This window comes from Clavelina lepadiformis, chromosome 5, assembly GCF_947623445.1.
Source record: "Clavelina lepadiformis chromosome 5, kaClaLepa1.1, whole genome shotgun sequence".
In the NCBI taxonomy this organism is placed as follows: domain Eukaryota; kingdom Metazoa; phylum Chordata; class Ascidiacea; order Aplousobranchia; family Clavelinidae; genus Clavelina; species Clavelina lepadiformis.
In genome coordinates, this window is record NC_135244.1 from 6,372,365 (window position 1) to 6,393,001 (window position 20,637).

At 37.8% G+C, this 20,637-nt stretch overlaps 3 protein-coding genes across 3 annotated transcripts; 2 read left to right on the forward strand and 1 right to left on the reverse strand.

Moving 5' to 3' along the window:
* The first annotated feature begins 1,727 nt into the window (after nt 1-1,727).
* LOC143458910 (uncharacterized) lies at nt 1,728-4,846 on the forward strand. Its single transcript, XM_076955815.1, has 7 exons — nt 1,728-1,928; nt 2,123-2,308; nt 2,434-2,702; nt 2,922-3,068; nt 3,155-3,242; nt 3,474-3,662; nt 3,787-4,846. The coding sequence occupies exons 1-7, from the start codon at nt 1,809-1,811 to the stop codon at nt 4,315-4,317; spliced, it is 1,530 nt and encodes a 509-aa protein (XP_076811930.1). The 5' UTR covers nt 1,728-1,808; the 3' UTR covers nt 4,318-4,846.
* Nucleotides 4,847-7,527: 2,681 nt separating this feature from the next.
* LOC143459356 (NADH dehydrogenase [ubiquinone] 1 alpha subcomplex subunit 7-like) lies at nt 7,528-12,243 on the forward strand. Its single transcript, XM_076956476.1, has 4 exons — nt 7,528-7,694; nt 7,793-7,839; nt 7,944-8,096; nt 12,048-12,243. The coding sequence occupies exons 1-4, from the start codon at nt 7,644-7,646 to the stop codon at nt 12,169-12,171; spliced, it is 375 nt and encodes a 124-aa protein (XP_076812591.1). The 5' UTR covers nt 7,528-7,643; the 3' UTR covers nt 12,172-12,243.
* Nucleotides 12,244-14,616: 2,373 nt separating this feature from the next.
* LOC143460962 (uncharacterized) lies at nt 14,617-20,149 on the reverse strand. The gene is made up of 3 exons (XM_076958666.1): nt 19,818-20,149; nt 16,806-17,010; nt 14,617-16,666 (listed from the first exon to the last, which is right to left on the reverse strand). Exons 1-3 carry the CDS (start codon nt 20,070-20,072, stop codon nt 14,889-14,891), a joined length of 2,238 nt encoding a protein of 745 aa, XP_076814781.1. The 5' UTR covers nt 20,073-20,149; the 3' UTR covers nt 14,617-14,888.
* Between the last annotated feature and the right edge of the window lie 488 nt (nt 20,150-20,637).

Sequence of the window (20,637 nt, forward strand, 5' to 3'; positions counted from 1 at the left end):
TAACAAATTAGGACTGCGCATTTTCGGTCAGATACTTGCTGATCAGGACGTGCAATGAGGCTCGTTGTTGTTGATGCACTAATTGTTGTAGAGTTGTGTTTTCAATAATGTTTATCCAACAACATATAAAAAACAGTGTCCTACTAATCAAAATAAAAACCTGCAGCATGCTTTCGCATTTATTTGTAAGTCAAATCTATGCAGCTATTTTTTTTTTTCAACGAAAACATCAATGACTTTTTTGCAGAAGTCCTCTTTTTAGTGGCGATTATTGCCAGTCAGTCAGGGTCGCATTTAGTTCTTTGCCAGCGCATCGCTGCTTAGTGCCAACACAAAAATAACAATTCAGTTTTTATCTTCCGCGAATCGCAGGTTTATTTTTCAATTAATTCTCTAAAAAGAATGTTCTGGTGAGAATGTATTACAACGTAAAACTTAGCTGTAGCTGATTTACACAAAAAGGTGTATGAAAATTTGTTCATTAACAACTAAGTTACAGCACGGCCACTAAACCCAAAAACAGAAAACAAACAAAATATAAAAGCTTCATATTTAAATCAACTTAGTCCTATCCAGCTTCATTCTCTCTGCTCCGATACTATCTTCCGTTTTATTAGCTTGTGGTTGGAAACAACTCTATCACATTGTTTAATGCGTATTGCGGTACTACCTTTGTGAAGTCAAATGCGGCATGACTATTTCAGCAAGTTTTCAGGGGGGTGTTTGCCAAGGAAAAAACACACTCATATTTTACGGTTTATGAAACTTTCACTATGTGAATTAAGGTATTGCCGCACTACAAATCTATATTTCAGCGATTTTCATCGCATAAACGCTTGATGTGAATAGCGTCGTCAAGGAAGTACCATTTTTCCACAACAAACACTGTTCTTAATTAATGCAAACAGACGGATACCTGTTTTGCTCCCGAAACAGTTTCTTTACTATTTAAAATCTTTATGAAAACATGTTTCATAATATTTCTATTTGGAATCATTGTGGGTAAAAATTAGTAAAAGGTTAAGAGACCCGGATTTAATAGAACAAATATTTTCCCAGTCTTCAAGTCATGTATGTATCACGATGGTCAAGCTAGGGTTCACCATTGCTGGTTTTAGTCAACATTATTTCAAGAAAACGAAGCCTGTTTAGAATTTGTACGGCAAATCCTGAAACATTTCTGAAACAGCCTTTGTACTTAACTTATAATCACAAAACGTGTGCAATTGTGCATGCACGTGCATACCTTAAGTCTGTAAGATTTCCGCTTCCAGGTTGCACTAGCTACAAACCTTAATCACGACTCGGGAATAATTCAAAGCACCTATAATAATGAAACCCCCTACAGGCTATAACACGCTACCCAATTACGTCAATGCTTTGAATATTTTGTAATTAGTCACTATCCCAAACTTTTAAGATTACGCACAAAATTTGATTTTCGCACTGCCATCACTTAATTATGTTGTATGAAGTTATATCAATGTTCATGTACCGGTATATTTAGGCTGCGCGTCTCAGGGCAAAAGTTAGCCCACTGCGTTTATATTGGGGTCAGTTATTTTTCGCAATGTGATTTGGAATTGAACTAAACAGTCCTGTGTGCAGTGTTCCAATTCTTCGTACAGTAAATGCTGTAATGCGAAATAGAAAAAGGATTTGATACGTTTCTATAGCCGGAAACGCATCATCGGAAAAGTAATTTGTTTCAAGAGCACCTAACAGACACTCCTTGTTAGGTATATGCAACCTACCTATCTGTCAGTTGTTATATAGATAGGTGCAGCCATCTATAAACAACGCTAATAATGGTCATATTTGGTTTAATTTTAAAATTACTTTTATTTCTTGAGATTCAAGGTGCTGGTCGATATGGAAATCCTGCAAGATGGGAGAAGGACAATCAAGGAGATTGCAAAAAGTGCTTAGTTGAGTAAAGATAAATCGAGATATGAGAAAATGCAGCACTTTTGTGAAAAAATAAATTTTATGAAGAATACGCTGTATGGCCCAGCAAGAAAAAAAAATGTAGCAATAATATAAAAGGACCCTAATATAAAACATGCTGCTTTATAATTTATAAAATTTAATACTCTGTCATGTGATGCTTAACTGTCTATAGGTCGCACGCCAATTTATGTGCTCCGGCAAAGAAAGGGTCTGTGACACGGGGATTTATGAAGACAAGTTATATAAAAGTGCCTTTAAAAATCATTGCTTTGGCAAGGACCAATTAGATGAAAATACAGTGAATAAATTTCTTGCAGCAATTGAAACCGAAAAGAAAAATTGGAGACAGCCACTGAGAGTAAGTAACCTATCATTTCCTAGAGCAAATAACCAACAAGCCTATACGGCACGATTGTTATGAGCTGATGATATCAGTGTATAAAACGACTCACAATGAATTTTCCCCTTACAACATGTGCACAGAAATTAGTTGAAGTAATAGACGGGGTCGGCCTATGGACAGAGCCTTCGTTTATCCAGTGGACTTCGTGCAAAATGCAACCCAAGGCATATCAACGAAGATCACTAGTTGACATGCGTGACTCCTTAGGAAACTTATCCAAAAGTGGCGATCGTTACATTAAAACAAGGCAATATGTTTGCGCAACCAATAATTCAGCTGTATGGAGAGAACAGTTCAGTTACTGCGGACCTAAAGACCAGCTGACAACACGTACAAATTGCCTCTGCACGTAAATATAGCTATAGCCTACATTTTGGCGAACATTAACAGTTTTGCAAACACATTAATAATACTATAGCTTAGTTTTGCGAATTAACTGATCAAATTCATAAAACATTAGTCAAGTGAAGTAAATTGCAGCTCTCTTTTTGGTTTCTGTTTTACCGTACATCTTGTTTTCAGTAAAACACAAATTTCATAACACGTGAACCATGTTTGTGTCTAATAGCGACAGTATTCATGTTCTTTTGGAAACCGATCATTGTTTTGACGACTACGGATACAGCAACCCACCCTGTGAAGTTCAAACTTTTGTTTCTTGTGAATGTTCCGGAATTGCTAGTAGGCCCGTTCCTGCAACTACTTCAGTGCAAAGGCAATTCATAAATTTTAAGCTATCTTCCCTTTCTTAACTTTAAAATATGCAAAATCACAAAAAAAAATTTTTTTTGTTATCTTTAGAAATACTACTTTTTCAACTAAAATTCTTTCTGATACCGCTTCAAAGTCATTGCTTGAAACCACTGAAGTTCACTCTGATGCCTCCATGGTGAGCAAACAGTAAAAATAGTTATCTAGATTACAGTATTCTGAAACAATTTCATATTATTTGCTGATAAATGATCAGACTTTGATCGCCTAATATGAAAGAGCGGGCTCTGGATTCAGTTGCTTCAACTATAGTCTACTATAAATAATAAGTTACAGAAAAGTAAACAGAGCTGCATGATTAGAATGCACTTAAGTCGTTTTTAACTCTTTATACTTTTCATTTGTATAGACATTGTTGCCTACGCAGAAAACCACCTCAAAAAGTTCCTTTCCTAACCGCAAACAAGAAGACCTAAAAACGATTGTTACCGTTTTATGCGCATTCGTTGCCTTTTTGTTGTTCTGTATCTTTACGTACTGTGGTTGGAGATTATGTTGTAAAAAGCCAAGTTCAGTTGAAGAAGAAAATGATTCACTGGTAAATTTGCCATAATTCAATTGATTCAGTGCTCTATAAAACTAGCATACTTTTAGTCTAGTAAAGATTGCGTTTCAAAAAGTACAGTACTTGATTACGAGCGCAATCCCTGATTTTTCTTTAGCATCCCACTGACATTTCTACTGCCTACCATGACACAATCATTCGTGATCAGGAGACGACAGCAAGTCGACTTAACTCCGACAACTACTTCTCAGTCGGAGATAGACATGAAAATGCCATCTATCACACCATAGATACTTCGTTTAGGTCTCGTCAAAGACCCGAGTCATCGTCAATGGGCCCGCCTTTGCCATCACGCCTCTTCTCAGTCAGTAGTATGGTTGCAGAACTTTCGTTATGTACATCATCTATACCGCAACGATCGGCGCATACATCAACATCGCAATGCTCTACCATTGACCCGTTTGATCAGTTAGGATCCAGAGACGCAGCTTACGCCACCATAGGAGCAAGGCAAGACTATCAAGCTTACGAAATTCCCGTTTCAGCTGCTGCTGAGTCATCGCATGGGGAAGATTTGGCGACAAACCAGTACGAATTTGCGTCCGAGAGGGAAAGGGAAGACTTACATTTCAATCGAGATTTACGAATCAATCCCCTTTACGCAACTAGTGATGATGAAGCTATATAACTTTATCATTTATGGAAAATATTAAAAGGATATATGATTGTCGTTTCTTTGCCCGCTAGTGTAGTCAAGCTTGCATTACAATGTAATATAAACCGCAGGTTTGTAGTCTGACCGTTGTGTTATTACCGTTATTGTCATTGTTTACCATATCATCGCCAATGTCCGTTACTGTTGTAGTGCCAAATGTTGACCTCCCTCTGTAATGTAACAAATTGATTGTCTGTTAAAGGATTTCCCTCAGCAGAAAACGTGCGCCTATTCAGTGGCTAAATAGTATGATACCGTAACTTTTGTAAATACATGTGCACTGGCAAACAAAATACCGCATACAGGTCACAGGTGTTAGCCTAATTCTGTCTGTAAGTTACCTAGAATACTTGTGTATAGAGCTTATTGCGTATTAAATGAATGAATTTATTACGTCACAACAGAGGGTCAATAGTTGGCAAGGGGTCACCGTTTGGCACGACACCGTCATTGTCATTAACGTCGTTTTTAAGCGCACCAAATGGACGTGTTCTGTAACTTACTTTCTTGCTGATGATCAAGTCAAGTCAGTAGTAAGTTGGTTGTTGGGGTTTTACTATTTTAGCTATTTGTAGATAAACAAAGAACATAAATGTACATAAATTATTTTTTACCAACAAACCTAAGACTTGGTGGCGTGGCCATTGTCGCTACAGTTCTTTTATTAAAAGTCGAGAATATATCGTAGAAGCGTAACCCCAGGATGCCAGATTTAATGTTTTGTTTGTGAAGTCCAGAATTTTATTTATTTCGTCTAACGCTGCAAGAGTTGCGTTTCCATAACTGCTTTGGACCTGGCCGCATAGGTTGGTGAACTTACCCACGCTTTAGGCCTACTCATCTAAGTCTAAAATATGGAAAAGGTTTCGAGTTTAATTTACCTTTGAGGCTAGTTCCTGATAGTAATAATAGCCTGCACATTTCAGGCCTAGCAACAACGTCTGCTTGCTTTAGCAGGCACTAAGATCTGATAAACCCACTGATGTCAATTGTCAGTGATGTGTGGTGAACAAACTAAATACTGTAGAAAGTTTATCGTTCACACAATAAGCAGTAAGCACAATGGCATTTATTGAACTGTTTCTGTTTGTCTGTATAGGCTTACTATAGTGTTGAAAGACTACTAGGCTATGCTATTGAAAAGTGCAGCAGTTTTGGACAAGAAATCGTGCGAGCAAAGACGCAAATTTTGTCGTGATGGCGTGCACTAATGACTCCATTCTTTGTTTATTTATTATAAATTGGTGTTTAAACGACCAGCTTTTCTTTGTTTATTATATATCAACATGAAGACAAAAACGTCATGACGTGGACGTCTCAATGTCGATGAACTTCGTGCGTGCACGTGCCCCACTTTCCATTGGCACAGTGTAGCCTGTATGGAAAATCTTGTAATATGTCATTGCAAGACTGCAGAGTTTGGCATAGGCTAGGCGACTTAAGTCAAGTCAAGTAAAATTACTAATTTGCTCAAGTCAAGTCAAGTCATGCTAAATTATAATAATGCAAGTCAAATCAAGTCCTTCAGAGAAGAAGGCAATAATATCGCCTAACGATAAGCTAATGTAAACGTTATAATACAAAAACCTAAATCTACCTTGTAATTTAAAACTCAGTTTAATTAAACCCTAAATGACTAAAATCATCATTTAGCATGTCCACTTCCCTTCCCCCCTTTTAATACTGGCATGGCATGAAACGTAATTTTTTTGGCGTAAATCTTCCTTTGCTAAAATGCAAGCTTTCTACATAGGTACTGCTGTACTGTAGGCCTACGTTATACTGTTATGGTCCAAAGCTCACCGTGTTAAGTAAATTATGAGGAATTATTGCCGGTTTAAGTTGTACAAAAACTTTTCTGAGTGATAGACATACCTGATATATACGGAAGATCAAAACTGCACAATTGTCATGTTTGAAAAATATCTCTTATATATGTACCCTAAATTAGGTTTAGTATGTTTTATTTATTTTTATGCACTTCATTTGCGTACCATTCAGCAAATTTACCTTGGATATAAATTAAGAGCCATATTTAACTAACCCAAACCTTTCTTAAGATGCTAACTGTTAGTTGTGTTAAATTGGCATATAATTTGCTGTGATTTCTTTCGAAATCTGCCCATAAGGACAAATAACATTAATGTTATACATGTTATTTCAAAGGAATGGTTAAGGCTACAGATGAGACTAAAATGAATGCCGTATGAATGACCAGGGACATAATAAACTGTTGCAGCTCTTAGGATTTAGCTTTTTCTTTCTCATTAATTAAATCTTGAAACCATAATTTACATCATGGTATAGCGGTTAGCACCCTTAAGCAAAAAGTATACAGTTTAAGAAACTAAACTTCGATTTATAAAATATTCTTTGTTTGCAAGACTTCTAGATTATATTAAAATTAAGCTCAACTAAATTGTGCCTTTTTGACTACTTGGAATGCTGCATTTATGACAACTTTGTCTGTTTTGTTTTGGCTAGCCTGTATGACATCTTGATATCACTTTAAAGCATCAAGAATATTATGTATTTAGTTCAAATATAGCTTTATTAATATGGCTGCAAAGTTAACTGCACTGAATCAAGAAAAGGACAAATTGATGGAGATAAAACAGAAGCTCCAAGATCAGCTGCGTAGATTACAAGTCGAAGAGCTTGCACTTCGTAGCATGCTTCAAACTGGTGACGAGGATATTTCCAAATCAATTGAAACTCCTGAAGCTGAGATAAATGGATCCGAAAATAGCTTACCTTACCTACTTGATCATTCTTTTGACAATTTTCCTAGTTGAATTGAAGCATTAAAAATTACAGCTGAAATTGTGTAACAGTTTAATCAAAAAGATGGGTTACAATATCTTTATTCCAGGAATTTGAACCCAAAATGCCTTCCCTGTCGTAGTCTTATCAAATCTATCAGCTGTTAAGGTTTTGTTTCTCACCAATATTCGATTATATTCATATTGTTGTCAGAACTGTTGTTTAAGTGTACATGTCCTAGATTTCCAAACTACAAAATCTCACTAATGCAGTAAAAATGCTAAAATTATTGGTTTTATGTACATTTAGTCTTTGTTTTTAATTCTTTTGCTCATATTGTGTTGAGTTGTATGATGTGTTGTTCCAACAATACTATCTATTATCTGGTGGTGATATTCCATCTTAGTCATTTTAGTTTTGTTTTAGGTTTAAGTTTTGTTAATTAACACTGAAACCAAACTGTGACACAGACTAACATATATACATATTATATGTAATATATCTGTCTGACTTCACACGTAATTTAAAACTCAAAGATGTCTCAACAAACACCTATTATTTCTGCAATTACGAAGTACTTGGGTGTGGTGAGTTATTTATGTGACTTAGTAACGAATAGAAATGTGTGAGGTTGATTTATTTAAACACTCAAGTTACCATTACTTATATTTGTTTTCTCTTTCAGAGAAGAAACAAGATGTGGCTTCGTTACAAGGATGAAATTTCACCACGGTATTTCTCTGCACATGTCGTAACGTGATAAATAGTGTCAAGTACAATGCATCGATCACTGTTTAAACGCTTATTTTTCGTAAGCAGTTAATCTTGCTTTGCAGAACAATTCCGAAACCAAATATTCCCCCTGGTGTTAATTTCAAACTTGCTAAAAATTACTATTATACAAGAGACGAGCGAAGAAAAGCTGCACCTCCTTTTATAATTGCCAGTGCAATCCATTCTGTTAGTCCTAGAATAGAAGCAGGTATAAGGTGGGTGTTTGATTGTTTGTCAGGATGGCTGTTGTTTTGAAATTTAAGTAAACCGTACACAGTTTTAATTTTTAATCTGTTGCATTGTTGTTGTTCTATTGCACACATAAACTCTTGTTGTAAAATAACGGGAGAATAACGAACGATAGCCATGTCCTTATCTCATTACAGTACTTGGGACATGAGTAATTTATGTATGTTTTTTTCAGTTCCGCTGGTGGGCGGTATGGAGTAGTTTTTATTGCAGTTCTGGGTTGCGTTGTTTTTCCAAACAAAAAAAAAGTTTTTTGTGCCAAGTACAAACGCCGCTTTTTTAAAGTTCAACAGCGAATGAATTATACTCGTATAAAGGTTGAGCACAATTAAAAAGACCACCTTACGCCAGTTAGAACAATTTCTCTAACCCGTTATCTATCTCATTACCCATTGGCCATTATACTCCCACAAATGAGCGTGTGCATGTCGAAATGCAATGGCATACTATCTGCCGTACAAAAAGACAGAAAAAATAAATTCCAGATATCCCGAAAGTGATTTGAACTCATTTTTGATAGCCTGCTGTACTTCATTGAGGAAAGTTCAAATGATGTAATTAAGTGATTAGCTTACCAAGGGAAGGCGTTATGCCAAAGAAACTATCTTAGCTATTTGCCTCGATTTGCGTTTTCTCCCATGCCATGGATCGTATTTTTGTTTCCCAAAGTCGGTGATACGAAATCCTGTAATCCGGCCACCCCTGTTGAATTCCCACACGTACCCTGTGACAACATTTTCCTGTTTTTATTTCTCTTATTAACTCACCCTGGTACTCATTTGCCTTATAAACGAAGCGTGGTAGCCTGGTCCCTTTTAAAAAGTGTATTAGTATACGATTACTCAGTTTGTTGCTTCTCGTATCAGGCCACCACCAGCGTTTTTTGTTGTTACCGTCACGTTTTTGTGTCTTGGTTTACATCGCCCATTCATTTCGGCGACGCTGGTAAACTTTCGCAGCCGTGTCGTGCCCATCTACAAAGTGCATCTTCGCGCAGCCTAAACAATTTCGGCTTCACCGAGACCCATACCCCAAGACTAAGCTTTTTTCTGTCTTGGTTGATCTCACGACGTGACCCCCTGTATGGGGTTCAGGGTTACGGACATGGTGGCGCTACCCTGAATGGCGTGTGACACTTCCTTTGTTGTCTTTTGATGCATGATTTAAATTCATTCAGGATCGCCTGTGAGCTGCAGTTGCTTACTAACAAATTACCTTGTACGACCTTCGAGTGGGAGACAGCTGATTGGATTGTAGAAACCTTGGCCAAAACACGGCTTATGTTTCGTAGCAAATTGCCATCTGATGCTCTCTTTCTGTTCTTCTTATGACCTTGCACGTCGCTGTGTGGGGAAATAGCCCCTTTTATTTGACACTTGAGCTTCAGAACCCAATAAGGAAACCCAACTCTTTCTCACGGGGCGAAAATAAATTTTTAGCATAGATTTTCGGGATTATATCTTATAAGTTCAACTCTTTCTAGCATCAACGAAATGCTGCTTCCATAATTTAGGTCGTAACACTCTTGTTTCCTTTGCGTTAAAAATAAACTGACTATTACACGAAGAATAACAATGTAGACAATTATAATTTATCACTATAGTATGCATTATTTATTTGTAAATGCATTATAAATTTGTCACGTACTTAGACACAGGGATTTCCATAAGGCTACAAAGGCGCTTAAAATTTTACTTCATTCGTAGTGCAATTATAACTTCAATGGCAATTGTGTAAACTTCTTCCCTGCTGGCAATGGGATACCACATCTAAAAAGTTTGCTTTTTTACGGGTTTGAAAAGATCCACTTCTTAGCGTTTTCGGTATCAAACAATGCACCTGTTTCCGCTCTTCAAGTTGGCCTTGAATTGTGGCTCTTTCCAGGCGGTAGACATTTCTTGCGACGCAGTTTTGTATATTGTTATTCTCAAGCTACGTCGTTACCTGTATTTATTTACTCGTTGACAGATTTTGTCAAGTGTCGCCGGGGAATTTTGGTATTCTTCTGTGGAACGATTAGCACATAGGTTGAACGTCGATATGAAGGTTGTGGATTAGGTGAAACGATATTTACTCTAAATATCGTGTTTTAACATTCCTGTTTTTGCTTTACACGGACCGCTTGCATAATTTCTTTCGTCAGGATGATGAGTTTTCTTGTTGTTTTAGGTTTTGGTTTTGTAGACCTTCGACTTGAAAGCGTTGTTGTTTCCTTGGTTGAGCACGGACAAACAACTTCCAGGCTGTTCAAAGACTTTCGTACCCGCTGCGTCGCTTTTCTAACCTTAAGCACTGCACGTTCCACAGCGTATAAGAGATAACTAGATTTGCATGCATATTTGCCTCCGCGATTGGTATAAACAGCACCCGTAAACAGTTTTACGTCAGCCGTCGTCAAATTATCGTTCTTTTTTGACATCAAACGAACCCTCTCAAAAGACCAGAATAGCTCCCTTACATAGGGGGCATACGGTATGCGTTAATGAACTGTTTGCTCGGAGTTATTTTCGAGCTAACCCCAAAACATCAATCAAACGCTCATTAAAGGTACGATTCACCGCCTAATTTCCCTGGTTTGTTTGATTACTCCCCAATTTGTACCAATATACTGCTACATCTTACTCATGCGCGCTAGCCAAGCGTTTAATGTAACGACTTTCGTTGAGTTATCGGGTTCGAGTTGTTATAACAGGAATAATATACCATAGGTCTTTATCTGGAAGCCAGTTTTAATCAAAGCTCGTTACGTGCAGACGCCCCGTCGCCGACTGGATCTACATCAGGAGTTTTTGTCTTAATTTTGTTGATCTTGTTTTTACTTTGCGCTAATCAACACCGCATCATTAAGCCGGAATTTGAGCAGCGCGCGCCCTCTCACTCAGCCCCCAAAAGAGCAACAAGCTGTTTAAGTCTTCCTCGGGTTGAGTTGTCCGTCGCGAAGTTTCGTTTGTGATATCACTAAGCTGTCAAAACGTCATCGCCTTTTCAATGACGTCGACATATTGAAAATTAGCGAGACGCGGGGTCAGTCGGGTTTTCAACCCGAACTACTGTGTTAATCATAAATATTGTGTCTGACATTCTATCCTTTGTGTACTTATTGATGCGATATAATAGATTAATCACAGTTAAAATCTCTGTGGGCAGCTCGCTAGATATTGTATTTAATAGTTTGTAAATTGGCCGAAAAAAATGTGTCCAGTCGTAACCCTGCCAACGCACTACAACCTTATGACTAAACTCAAACTGAAATTATGAGAAATCCATTTTATGCCCTCTTGTAAATACATACACGATTAATGGCGATGGTTTTAGTAAAAAGGGAGCCTCTGCCGAAGGAAAAGCGTCACTCGAACTTCGGTCGAACTCCACTAGTCATCACTTAGCGTATGTAATAATTTTAAGAAGAGAATAATACAAAGACCGGTGTCGACAGACGTCTTACTTATCATCTTTACTTGTTGTGGTTGCAAAGTTGTTGAGCTTTTCGCACCAAAAACTCGTTATCGTATACAGAGACGCTTGCACGAAAGTGTTGGTGTCGTTTCACCACATCACTCCGTCAATCAACCCGATATGGCCCGCTGATAATCTGGGCGAGACGTATATGAAATCTTATAGCCTGGGTGACACGCTCACTATAAGGTTAGCAAACAAAAAAACTGATTTGTCAATCCTAATACGAAAGAACGAGTTTTTTATGTTTTCATCATGGCTTAAGCATGTGCGTTTGTACAAATGCGTTGCAATTCGCCCCAAACAAGGGGTGTTACTTCAGTTTAAAGCTTTTGTTTTTCCGCTCAATTTAAGCGAGAAACAGCGAAATTTTTTAAGTTAGCGCTCAAGAATTTTCCCGTATTTCATTCCGTATTATACAAAAAGGTTTACTGATTTTTTACATTTTTTACATTTTTTAGTGAAACGACGTCTTCGGAATCAGCTGAAGTGACAAAATCCGTAGAAGATCCGGCAAAACTTCCTACCCCGGGATTTCGGCCAGTATGGACGATATCGTCAGACGAACCTTATCAAAGAAACTAGCAACCTTTATTTTTTGTTTTGCTTTTGAAAGACTTTAGAATTTTGTTCACGAAATACAATTGAACACGTATCTGAGCTGACTGTTGGTCGTATTTCAGAAAATTTAACATCAACCCATAACCCGCTTTCCGGTAATATATTTTATGTATTTTTAGTAATGTATGGTGTGCTGCCTGCCGAAACTTGGACAAATATTTTTTTGCTAAGATTGGTAACATATGAAAACTGTTCTCTCATACCGCTTTGTTTAGTAATCAAATTTTGAGGTCGTCTATAGGCAAACTTTGTAAAGTTAATCATTTCGATGTTTAGTGTAAAGTATTAAGTTCAACCTAAGGGTGAACAAATAGCTCAGAACAAACCGATCATAAAACGCTCCATATTTTTGTTTTTCGCTGGAAAAGTTAGGCAAGCAGATTTAAGGAATTACACCTTCACTGCTGATGACTGCTCAAAGGCCGGTTTTATTACATGGTTTTAGGAAGAAGAGATCAAGTGTTTGGGTGTGATTCATTGGACCGATAACGTCAGTAACCGCAAGGCAATAGGGCTTGTGATTTTTGTATGTAAAATTCTGTCTATTAGAGGGTCGCCATACGCTGTTGGAGACAATCTGTAAATGGAATAGCAGATTAGTAGCAGCACATACGAGATCCAAAGGCGGATTATAGCCGAAAAAGATGGGGATGACGATACACCTGATGATTGTTATCTTTTGATAAAAGCAAACAACCGTGAAGAACTTTAATTGACAAACAACCTTTTTGTTTTTGAAAAAGTTGTTTACAGTTGTTGTCACCACTATAATATATGACCCCTTATAACATTGTGTAGTAGGCAAACTATGATTCTTACAAAACAACGGCATGTAAGTACGGTCCCAAAGTAAACTTTTGTTCTGGGTCGAGGGGCCTATGTTACTTTAATGTTGTTACATGCAAACAGTAGCGCTGAGTCTGAGTCGGCCACATCAAGTGAATTAATGGACAATTTTGACCCGGCGTTTGATCGTAACAGACTTGGCACCAACACCGGCAACAGGCAAATGCATAAGATTAACCACATCTGCAAGCTCAGCGATGCCGACTTGTCCAATTTTCCGGGACTCTGAGCAGATTTTGTAAACTAATATTTTGAATCCACTCACGCAGACAAAATTAACCTTTCGTAGTTGTAAATTACGGGATTTACTTTAGACACACTTAAGGCATTATGAACACCCTTTTATCTATAACTTACTTCGTATATGCTGGCGACGCAGTTGTTTATAGGTATACATCATGCTTCAGGATTTGGGGATTACGCTCTGCACAACAACCTTACTAATGCAATGGCAAATGCTTATATCCTTAGGAGAAAACTTCGTAACAGAAAGGGCTGAATTAAAATATTTGCCCCGACCTGACGTCGTGTCTGTGAAATGATCGTCACGTTTTTTGTTCTTTCTTTTTTGATTTATGATGAGAAGAAAAAATTATAGACATAGAGCACGTACAATAAAGATGGAAGTATAGGAATGGTGACTTTGCTTGCGCTCCATCAGATTAGTCACAATGACTAAAGTAGACATATATGAACGGTGCTAGAATTGAATGTCAGTACACTTGGCGTTGCTGAACATTAAGACATGAAATGACTTCAGTGGGATTTTGTTAAGATTTCCTTCTTGCCTACATAACTGACATTAAATTCTCTGACGTAATTAAATAACGAAATCGCTTTGAAGTCGGATGTTGTTTCAAATCGCGTCGATTTCAAGCAGCAAAAGCTAGAAATACACCAAATACATAATACTGTTCATCTGCATTGTAAAAGTAGCCAAAAATCCCATATTTTTATATTTCAGTTTGGTTGAAAACTTTTAAGTCCGGGTTGTTTATAAGATATTTAATATATGAAGGAAACAGGTCATATTTAATTAAGGCTTTGAATCCGAATGTAATATGGGTGGGTTAGCCTAATTCGCATATAATGTAGCTCAAAAAAGAAACGGAAAGGCAGTATTTCTGTCGGTTAATTTTAGTGTTTAATTTCAGGTAAACGACCGGCACATAATATTGTAACTCTAGTGTATATATCAGACGACATACTTTTCTGACCGTATAACTCTATTGGTAAACCAGGTGTGTATAGATAGTTTCCAAATTTTACGAGTAGCTTTCGGTACATGAAAGCTTTGTTTGATTTTCTGTGTAACTTTATTCAGTCGTTTAGGCTTTGATCGTAATATTTTTTGCGAAAAAGACACCTTTATATAATACAAACTTTATTCCCTCAATCCGTCTTCGTTGAAATTTTGTACGGTGGTAATACTTATTGCAATATCCTGAACTGCATCTAACGTTATGCGGCTTTCCTATAAATCTCATAATAAAGAACAGGTTTGTTACAATTGCCGCTTTGATCTTGCTGTTGCCAAACTTGCCAAATGGATGTTTTGTAATTAAATGATCTTTTTTATTAAGTATAAAATGCGAAAACATTTCGGCAGTCTTATCAGATATTTGATACAAAATACCATAAAATATAAAAAACGACAGTCTGTAAAGGGAGTAAAAGACAAAAAAGAAATTACATCAGACATTGACAACTCACGGTATCGCCGGAATTACAGAACAAAAGAAATGTATTTTATAAATTTATAATACTGCATACCACGAACAAGAATGGATTTAAGTGATTCTTAATATGAATTAAATATTATAGTGCTATAAATGTTAAGCATTTGCCTCACCAATGATAGACTGCACTGTAAAAGGGGTAAGCTTAGTTTTTGTGCTGCACTTGCAGGACAATCCTTGTTTGGGGCAATGTAAGGAGGCTTTATGGTCTTGAGGATAAGTGTTATCGCAATAATCAAAGTGGACAACTGAAACTCCATTTTGTTTTCGTTTCCTTTCTTGTAGCCATGAAGGAAAAGATTCAGGACTGGCTCGGTTGCTGCCCGAGTTTTCAGCATACTCTTGCTTTAGCAACTTCACACTGTAAGTAGCTGATATCTGAGAAGGCGACGAGGATATTTCAGGCGAAGATCCACATCCAGAATCGCCTCTTGTTGATGAGGAAGAAATTTTTTTCAAGTACGACATATTCGATCTTACATTCGTATTATTTTTATCGACAACGCTACTCTCATCGTGTAAGGAACTGATTCGTCGTCTTTTCGACGACATGTCTGGGCTTTTTTGGTCTTTTGCCGTGAGGACACCTGCGCTATATTGGAAAGGAAACCCGTTTAAGACATCTGAGGAGCTATTCGCACCCTGCTCTCTCAGCAAAGTAGCATAATTTGCCATTTGGTTGAGATATTGTTCTGGCATATGATGACCTAATAACGGTAAATAGGACGCTTGACTAAGTTTGCCGTAGATGTTATAGTCTGCTACACTAGACTGAGGTAACCTCATTGACTGTCCATAGTAAGGAAAAGCCGACTGATTGTAAAAGAGCTTTTCGGCACTTCGCTCTGTTGCCATGGCAATACGTGCCAAAAAGCGTTCGTACTCGCCCAGCTGAACAAGGAACGGAGATGCGGCTTGATTTAGATGGAAAGCATTACTGGGCACACCTCCCAGTGAAGAACACCTGGAATCTACACAATTACCGATAACGGGATGATTTTCCACCGTTTTGTAGTCGAGTAATTGCTTGTTCAGCTGTTGAACTTGTGTCAGTTCATCGTTGCTTGAAGCCGCAGACTGTTCCAAGCGAGCTTGCTTGCAGTTTGGAAACATCACTGACAAAAAGTTTATCTTCTGCTGATGGGATTTTGTCTTGTCTCGTGTGCCATTCTCGGATATGCTCGCTTTACGTTTGTTGTGATCAAAATTTGGCGAACCGGTAGTAACATGCTTCAAACCGCTTTTTTCTTCCAAATTCATTTCCTTTTTACCTTCACATTTTGAAAAAATCTTAAAATTCGTAGAGTGTTCTTGAACTTGGGGAGTTGGATTTTCTACGCTTTGTACCTTTCTCTCCGGTCTTCCTAATTGCTGAACAACGCGTTTTTTGGGCAGTGAAGAAATTTGCTTAACGGATTCTGACGGAGAGCGCTGCATTTCTTCATCACTTAGGCTTGAGTGAGGTTTGTTTGTCTTATTCGGACTGATGGGAGAGAAAGATGGTCTCTTGTGGTTATGGGAAACATAGTTAAAAGGTGCAGTTTTTGGGTCAAATTCATCATTGGCAGACGAAAGCAAACACGACATTTGATTTTGCGCCATCCCCAGCACAGTTGAATAGGGAGAAAGGCTTGTTGCTGGACATAGGGAGGCGTTTGAAAGAAAATGGCCGCTTCCATCAGTCGGAAGCTGTTGCTGAAGTCCAAACTGACCGTTGCTTGGACAGCCCAAAGCTAATTCTCGCTGCATCATGACGTCATCTAATTCTTTGTCGGCAAAGGCTTTTCTCTTTCTCATTCTCTCACTCATCGGTGGAAGAATATGACGAACGCCTTTTTCGGATGTTCCCGACTGAAAAGGCTGCTTGCTAATTCCTGCGAAAATAACGTTGACCGTATAATGATACCTCCAAACAACACAAGGCACAATGATTTAGGATTTTAGAGGATAGTTTCAGTTTGAGAAGTTATACAGGATAAAAAGTTTCTACTCATCCGTTTCCTATGTGCTTACCACTGGTGACATTTTTTGACAAGCCGTTAATGTTGCGCAAATGTTTCGATCTGACTCTCGATGAAGCTGTAGCGTCACTTGTGACTAGTCCTGCATCAGAGTAACTTCCCTGTTGGTTTACATCAGAATTTGCATTCATCGTTGTTTCGCTTTCCACTCGAAGACCCTTCTTCACGTCCGAGGCTTGCTGCCTTCTTAGCGCAACCTAAAGGTTAAAAATATTTAAGAAATTGTAGGTAATATACTGCAAACTTATGGAAAATGCTCTTAATCGCATCTCTTATTTTCGACTGAAACTATTTGCATTTCGATAAATAACTAAAATGCAGCAACCCATCTGAAGCTATACAGTATACTGTATCTTTAACCAAAAGCATTTAATTCCAGGAAAAAACATCAGTAAATCATCACTAAACTTATGGTTTTCAATTTTAGTTTGATTACGGGCAATGTTACAATTTAAAAACATTATTTAACTAGAAAAATTTGTTTGAGCCACCTTGCCTTACAGTAAAAAAGGTAACGTTGTTTGAGGAAATTTCTGTTTCCTATTGGTCTTCACTTGGTCGTTTTTACGAGAAATAGATTTTAAAGAAGTGTGAAATGATTTGTTTTCATGGCAGTAAGCTGTCTTCCTTGATGAAACTGGTTTTAGACGGAATTTTGCTTACAAGGTATGCAAGTGACTCACCAAACGATACGAGAAACAACTGCTGGACTATAAAGATCTGTGGCTCAGGCTATGCAGGCGCCTTTGATGGGTAACTTTTGTAGTGGACATTACGTCAAACGTTAGCATCTTGTTTGTATTGGTTATCTCTTGATCTCTTATCTAATGGCCTTCTGTTGCGCCCAGTAAAGGACATCACTCTTGAATCTGCCCCCCTCCCCCACAAAGCGAGCCGTATACATTTGGGGCAAGAGAGGCTTGTTTCTGACCGCCGCTAAAATTTACCCTGATTGTGATCTTTTAAGAAGACGGAGAGATCGCTACCGAACCAATGCATGAAGTTAGCCCTGTTAGCGTCGTATCGTCTTTCCTTGTTGACTCTATTTGGTACCGCAGCTGTAATTCGAGCAAGAAGTTTATCTCTAAATCCTTACTGGCACAGATGGACAAGAAAGTGCGAGTCCAAAATTCACTTTGATCTTACAGATCAGGGCGTTAGATATTTTTCTTTAGACACGTGCTTTTAGCTTTGTTCTCGCAACGTAAATCATTATTGGAAATATTTGAAGAATGCGCGTTTATACCAAGTGTAAAATGTAACGCTAGAATTATTTCCAAGATCAATTTAGTAAAAAAGGAATGCCTTCCATATCGCAAAATTGTTTGTAATGTGTGGAAAGAAGTTGTATTGAGATATCGTATTATGTTATGTTAAAAATAGCACTGCTGCGACTTAAATAGTTTGAGCTCCACTTGTGATGAATGGTGCACTTAGTTTTACTGATCGGTTCTCTTGTTTATAAACAGATTGGTTACCCCGGTCTCACGACGTCCAAATAATATCGTTTGTTCACTGAAAATTTGTCTGCAGTTCCCACGATAGATGTGTGCCAGACCGAACGTGAGTTTTTCTCGGACGTTTTGCGACTTGAAGCGGGCCACTTGGTTTGACTGCACCAAGTGCAGTGCGGTTGAAATATGAACTCTGTTTCCGCATAAAAGGTTTAATTGTCAATTGTTTGGTGTTTAGGTATAAACAAACGCCTTGTGTTTGCATTCGTTGTCAGAAAAAAGAAAGTGCAATAACAAAAGCGAAACAATTTTCATAAATATTTACAAATGTGCTATGTCGAATTGCTCGTTCTACAAAGCTGTCCAAATATGTAAACGAATTTTTAAAAGGAGATATATTCGATATGAACATGACAGAAATATATGGCATACACTGATTTAAAAAATTAAAAAGTTGTATCTTGCCATTCCCCAAATGAGTCGCATAACTCGTGGAGTGGTACTTCAACTTTGTAAATAAATTGCCTTTGCTTACTTAAGGTCATCAGTTGCGCTATATCCGGGCATACCGAGAATAGAAAAGCTCTCATATTTGCTGCATAACACGCGTGGTCTGGTGTCAAGTGACCTTTGATCAACGTAGTTCTCATGGAGAGCTACTTTGGTTAAGTTACTTATTTTGAGTTATCTTTCCAGTAAGTTCCTGCAGGTGGTATAAACAATATATTGGTTCGACTTGATTAATATGCGATCCCCTCCCTGTCATTGGTATAAGGACAGGGAGCTTTTTCCCGTTTAACTTTCCGCTATATAAGTTAATAGGTTTTTGTAAACATACCCAGATTTAAAAATGGCGGAATTTTGAAGCTACTAATATGTAACACATATAATTGATTAAAGAAGTTTTTCTAAATGAAGTATAATAATACATTCTCTCCTCAAGGTTCACGTATGGTTAATGACTGCTTTTAATTCGCATGGTTTCTAAAATAAGTATCGGGTACTCTTGTATACCTTTTCTGTTTGTAAGCAAGATGTTGAATATTTGTTTATAACAATCTTATTTAACCGTGGAGTAACAGTAACTTTAGAGTTACTGAAGCAATTTTGTCATTATCATTGTTTGCCTAAACGTGTCGCTAGTTTATCGAGCCCGATAAACGAAAGATGAACTTACAAGAAAAAAATTGCAGAGGAATTTTCGGGGTTGTGGATATACGTGAGCAAATCATTTACGACAGTTCGAACCCACCCAATGTTTGTAGGAACGCAAATGCGACTGCAACATATTGCACTTCTTGAAGCTATAGCTTTTTTTCATTTTGAGAGGTGAGAGATCCCAAAAGACTATGATAATATTTTTGTTATGTTTTCAACAAGAGTTGTTCCTTATGAAAATATAACAGCCTCACTTTTAAAGTACAAATGAATAAAATAGGTATATGATTAAATTAGAAATAGCGTAGGTCGAGACAAATAAAAATGTAGGAAATCATTAAAAACAAACAAAAATGGCTTGACACCTCAAACTTTTGATCAATCTTACTCACTTGAGCAGCCATGATTCGCTGACGTTCAACCACGAGTAAACAATTGGAACACTGACAGTCTCTCCACCTACAATGACGCTTGTGTCCTTTTAGGGTGCTAACCACACCGTGATTGCGGCATCTGGCACACTTCGGTGTCCGCAGAGGTTTCCTGGTGGCGCCGATCTCTTGGTCGAAATCGCACGACGGCGATGTACAAGGCTCCGAGCTGATCGTTTCACCTCCGTCGGGTGGAGACACGGGAATAGACTTCATAACTAACAATTTTAGACTTGCAAAAGCTGTCTTTTTACAAAAAATGTGCAACTGAAATTGTGTATGCTACACTTCTTGTATCTGGGAATTGAAAACAATAAAACGTTAAAGCAATTCCGCTGTCATAAAACGGCTGTCATGACACTGACTACCAACAAATTATACTTGTACCTCGAAAAACATGAATTCTATTTTTTTCACTATCTCTAATCTATTTTTGAATCCTTGCCTTATGGACAAGCGTGGCTTTTTGAGTTTCCCACGACAATAAATGTTGCCAAACTTTCTTGTCAGATTTGTGACCACTGCTGGTACTAACATAAATTGTCGAATTCTGCGAAGAGAAAGTAACTATATTTCGACAAACTGCTGCTGTTTGGGAGAAAAAAGTTACTATTCTTCACGGTTTAAAATAGTTTAGACGACCCGAGCAACTGAATATCCCTTTTTTCTATTCCGGCTTTATTTGAAGGACCCCGAAACGTGATGAGGGTTTACGCCAGCTCGGATTCTGGCGCAGATGTAACGTTAACTGTGTAATCTAAGGCGACTTCAGAGAATAAAG

What these genes read in the sequence shown, in the direction of transcription:
- LOC143459356 (XM_076956476.1), top strand. Translation starts at nt 7,644, where the DNA reads ATGTCTCAACAAACACCTATTATTTCTGCAATTACGAAGTACTTGGGT. An exon ending in TTACGAAGTACTTGGGTGTG is followed by an intron (nt 7,695 to 7,792) that starts GTGAGTTATTTA and finishes TTTCTCTTTCAG; the next exon opens with AGAAGAAACAAGATGTGGCT. An exon ending in AGAATAGAAGCAGGTATAAG is followed by an intron (nt 8,097 to 12,047) that starts GTGGGTGTTTGA and finishes TACATTTTTTAG; the next exon opens with TGAAACGACGTCTTCGGAAT.
- LOC143458910 (XM_076955815.1), top strand. Translation starts at nt 1,809, where the DNA reads ATGGTCATATTTGGTTTAATTTTAAAATTACTTTTATTTCTTGAGATT. An exon ending in TTCACTCTGATGCCTCCATG is followed by an intron (nt 3,243 to 3,473) that starts GTGAGCAAACAG and finishes TCATTTGTATAG; the next exon opens with ACATTGTTGCCTACGCAGAA. An exon ending in AAGAAGAAAATGATTCACTG is followed by an intron (nt 3,663 to 3,786) that starts GTAAATTTGCCA and finishes ATTTTTCTTTAG; the next exon opens with CATCCCACTGACATTTCTAC.
- LOC143460962 (XM_076958666.1), bottom strand. Translation starts at nt 20,072, where the DNA reads ATGAAGTCTATTCCCGTGTCTCCACCCGACGGAGGTGAAACGATCAGC. An exon ending in AGCGAATCATGGCTGCTCAA is followed by an intron (nt 17,011 to 19,817) that starts GTGAGTAAGATT and finishes TTTAACCTTTAG; the next exon opens with GTTGCGCTAAGAAGGCAGCA. An exon ending in GTCAAAAAATGTCACCAGTG is followed by an intron (nt 16,667 to 16,805) that starts GTAAGCACATAG and finishes TTATTTTCGCAG; the next exon opens with GAATTAGCAAGCAGCCTTTT.